The 3927-nt window shown below is 45.3% G+C and overlaps 1 protein-coding gene across 2 annotated transcripts in view; it reads left to right on the top strand.

The window, feature by feature from the left end:
• The window catches only part of LOC102203111 (polypyrimidine tract-binding protein 3), a 15785-nt gene that overhangs the window by 3347 nt on the left and 8511 nt on the right, over positions 1-3927 (top strand). For both annotated transcript variants that reach the window (XM_013914754.1, XM_005748423.2), the window contains exons 4-9: positions 1978-2121; positions 2251-2412; positions 2521-2631; positions 2808-2964; positions 3531-3590; positions 3703-3815. In XM_013914754.1, the coding sequence (XP_013770208.1) occupies positions 1978-2121; positions 2251-2412; positions 2521-2631; positions 2808-2964; positions 3531-3590; positions 3703-3815 (747 nt within the window). The remainder of the gene's footprint in view (positions 1-1977; positions 2122-2250; positions 2413-2520; positions 2632-2807; positions 2965-3530; positions 3591-3702; positions 3816-3927) is intronic.

The following is a 3927-nucleotide window of genomic DNA, read 5'->3' as shown; positions in this document are numbered from 1 at the left end:
TCTATCGAGTAAAAGTTATATCGCGATACATATCGTTATCGTTCTATCGCCCAGCTCTAGCTGCATCTAACAATCTATGTTTATACTGATGCTCATTGGGGAAGCACAGAGACATTCAGTTTAGTTCAGTTTTATTTGTACAGCACCAAACAGTCACCTCACACCTCGCATATTGTAAAATAAAAACTCTACAATACTGCGGAGAAAACCCCAACAATTAAGCAACCCCTATGAACAAGCACCTAAGCGACAGTGGGAAGGAAAAGCTCCCTTTTAACAGGTAGAAACCTCCAGTAGAAACAGGTTCAGGCAGGGGTGGCCATGTGCAGCGACCGGTTTGACAGGACAAAGACATGCTGTGGAGGGGAGCCAGAGATTAATAATAACTAATGATTAATTTCAGAGAGGTTTATTAACACATAGTGAGTGAAGAAGAAACACTCAGTGCATAATGGGAATCCCCCAGCAGCCTACACCTACTGCATCATAACTAAGGGAGGATTCAGGGTCACTTGGTCCAACCCTCTCCGCGAGAGAGACTCTGCGCAGCAGTCTGAGGGCTCTGCCAGGAGTGGCGATGCTGTTTTCCAGAGAATTGATTAGTCAGTAGGTGGGAGTTTCACACCTGTTGATGTGTAATCTGGAACATAGCCTGTTTGCAGCATAAGTAACCATAGCGATATATCCCAGTAAAAAGTGAACCACCTTTGAAAAACAGAAAAAAGAGTTAAACCTGAAGTCACATGGAGACGGAGCAAAATGAATTTCCGCCCACAACACCTCTTCATTGAATTCAAATTTAGTGGGAAAATGGGCATGTCAGTTTTGTTTCTTAGTAAAAACAGTTAATATGATTGTACCCTGTATATGCAGAGCTCCAGCTGAGCCAACCAGCACACTGTTTATTTGTATTTTATCTTGTCTATGTCATCACGCCGCATGTGACTCAGATTGTCTTTTTTTAATGGCTTCTCATTGCTTTAGTGCCCTCTCAGGTTCTTACAGCTGACCTCTCATCCAGAGAGAAATAATCCTTCATTGATGCATTGGACACTACAAGTTATTTTAATAATCGTCTCATGGGTCTGTCACTAACAGTGACATGTTCATGGAAACAAGTAATGACATGTTTCAGGTGTGAGTCATGGCACCAGAGCTGAACTCTTATTTCAGCTTGTGTTGTAATATGGTGTTGTGCAAAAGTTTCAAGTCAGCCCTCATTTCTTTGTATTTTGATGGAACGATGGGAAATTGGTTCAGTGAAACGTGTGCAGAGATAAATGGTTCCACCTGCAGCTGCTCTGAGGCATGTGGAAGTATCGGGGGGACAGATACTGAACCCTAAATTACCCACGATACATCCATCAGAGTGCAACAAGTGTATGTGAATGTTAGGCAGGGTCTAAGCCACTCTTCCACTGAGTGGTGTGTTTTTATGACAGGCTGTAACAGGCGAGTAACAAAGAGTCTAAAATTATTTAAAGCTGGTTCCTCACTAAGTTTTCTGTTGTGCATAGACACTTGTTACTCTTTGTGTTTGGAGCATTTTCATTCTTGAATGGCTCACAGAGAGCGGGTTTACAAACAAAAAACAGTCTTCCAAAACTGGTCAGAAATAAGGGGCGGTTCAAGACTTCTGCACAGCAGTGTGGTTCACTGTGTTGTGTAATTTGTGAGGTAGTGAAAGTCAAACACATGATGGCTGAGGCTTTGTGTTCTCTTCAGTCTCCTTTGTGGTCTGATCTCAGCGTGGATTAAAATAATGAAAGGCTTTTGTACTGCTCCCTCACTGCTTTATTTTGTTTACACCTGTCACATGATCCAAGCAAATCTTTTTTTCCCTTCTGTGTGAATGGACAAATTTTCTACAGAGAGCAGCTCTAGCTAATGTTAGCTTAGAAAAGATGTCCCACCGTGACAGACTCACACAGAGAGGAACACATGAAATTTTTAAGTAATCGTTTTTTTTCTTTTCAGGCGTTTTTAGAAATGGCGTCAGAAGAAGCCGCTGTTACCATGGTGAACTACTACACCTCAGCCACTCCCTCCATCAGGAGTCAGCCAGTCTACATTCAGTACTCCACCCATCGCGAGCTCAAGACTGACAATATGACCAATCAGGTGAGGAGCAGCAGCTCAGGCCCCACCCATGGTGTCTGTTTATTTGTTTGAAGTTTGATCTGTCATCTGTTTACAAAAAGCAGCGAGATGGTCCTTTAAACAATCAATAATATGTTTGTTTGCTGACAGAGGGCTCAGGCAACGCTGCAGGCCATGAATGCAGGAGCAGTGCACTCTGGGAACATGGCTTCAGGTGGGGAGGGCCGGGGCATAGCTCCAGGTCAGAGTCCCGTCCTGAGAATCATTGTGGAGAATTTATTTTACCCTGTGACTCTGGAGGTCCTCCAGCAGGTCAGGACTGCAGATATCATCAGTGTTATTATTGTTATTATTATTGAAGTTTTTATTATCATGTCCTCTCTAACAGTTCTTGGTGGTATTAATAAAATTTTTCCACAGATCTTTAGTAAGTTTGGCTCCGTGCTGAAGATCATCACGTTCACCAGAAACAACCAGTTTCAGGCTCTCCTGCAGTTCAGCGACACCGTGCATGCTCAGCACGCCAAGGCTGTGAGTCATACACCTACACACACATTCTCACTCCCTCTCTCTCTCACACACACACACACACACACACACACACACACACACACACACACACACACATTTAGAAATCCAGCTCCAGTTCTAGGTCTGAACTGGTGCGGGTCCAGTCAGATCACAGTATGTGTCCTTCTGTCTGTCAGACTCTAGACGGTCAGAACATCTATAATGGCTGCTGCACGCTGAGGATCGACTTCTCCAAACTGAGCGTGCTCAACGTGAAGTACAACAACGACAAGAGTCGGGATTTCACCAGAGCCGACCTGCCAAGCGGAGAGCTAGAGCCCGCCGCCACCTTCGGTAAGAGTAAGGGCCTGTCTCAATATGCATACTTTTGCGTACTTGTGTTCTCGTGTACTCGTGATAAGTCAAGCCGTAAATATTCCCTGATGCCTCCGACGTCTTCGGAGACGTCTGTTACCCACCAGCTCCATAGCAGACTGGGAGGTCGAGGATCACTAGAGCCGGCGAGAACAGCGGATTCCCGGCACATCATTTTCAACCCCCCCCGCGGTCTTTTACTACTCAGGTTAAACATGATATATAGGTCTCTTAGATAACTTTGAAATGTTAATGTTTGGCTTTTTTCAGTGTTTTATTTGTTCCTGAGTAAATCGAGTTGGCTGAGATTAAAGTTAAGCTTCATAACATATTAGTCACAGTTAAATTAAGAGGGGACGGCCGAAAGAACTCTGGACCTGTGACATCATCAAGTACGCTGGTGTTTCAGTTGTACAAATTCATTACAACTCAATAAGCGCACACACCTCGACTGACCAGCAGCTGTCATTTCTATAACTCTATGCAGACCTCAGAGTCATTGTATGGGGGCGGGGCTAGTGAGCTAACCTGTATGTGTGTTTCAGGTGTAGCTTTGCCTCCGTATGGAGCAGCGGCATTCCCACCCACTTTCCACCAACACACAGGTGAGTTGCACATGAACATCACCTTTGACCATTGACATTTACATGTTTTAAGATGCGCTGAGCGTGAATATGGAAACCACTGAAATAAAGTTTTGGTGTTTTCCGTCCTCAGGTCTGTCCATGGCGCCCGTCCCCGGCTCGCTAGTGTCTCATCCTCGCGTCTCGCTGCAGATGGCGCCTCCTGCTGTCCATTCGGTGCTGCTGGTGTCGAACCTGAACCCAGAGGTCAGAGGTCACACATGCTAGCTCACACAGTCACTGGTCGTGTCCAAATTCATGGGCTGCATCCTCCTGAGGACCCGGCCTTCACGGTCTACGTGGGCCGGGTCCTCAGAAG

This window comes from Pundamilia nyererei, unplaced genomic scaffold, assembly GCF_000239375.1.
Source record: "Pundamilia nyererei isolate P.nyererei 1_Seehausen unplaced genomic scaffold, PunNye1.0 scaffold00221, whole genome shotgun sequence".
Taxonomy (NCBI): Eukaryota; Metazoa; Chordata; class Actinopteri; order Cichliformes; family Cichlidae; genus Pundamilia; species Pundamilia nyererei.
The sequence above is the reverse complement of the archived record's forward strand: the minus strand, read 5'-3'. Positions and strand labels throughout refer to the sequence as shown.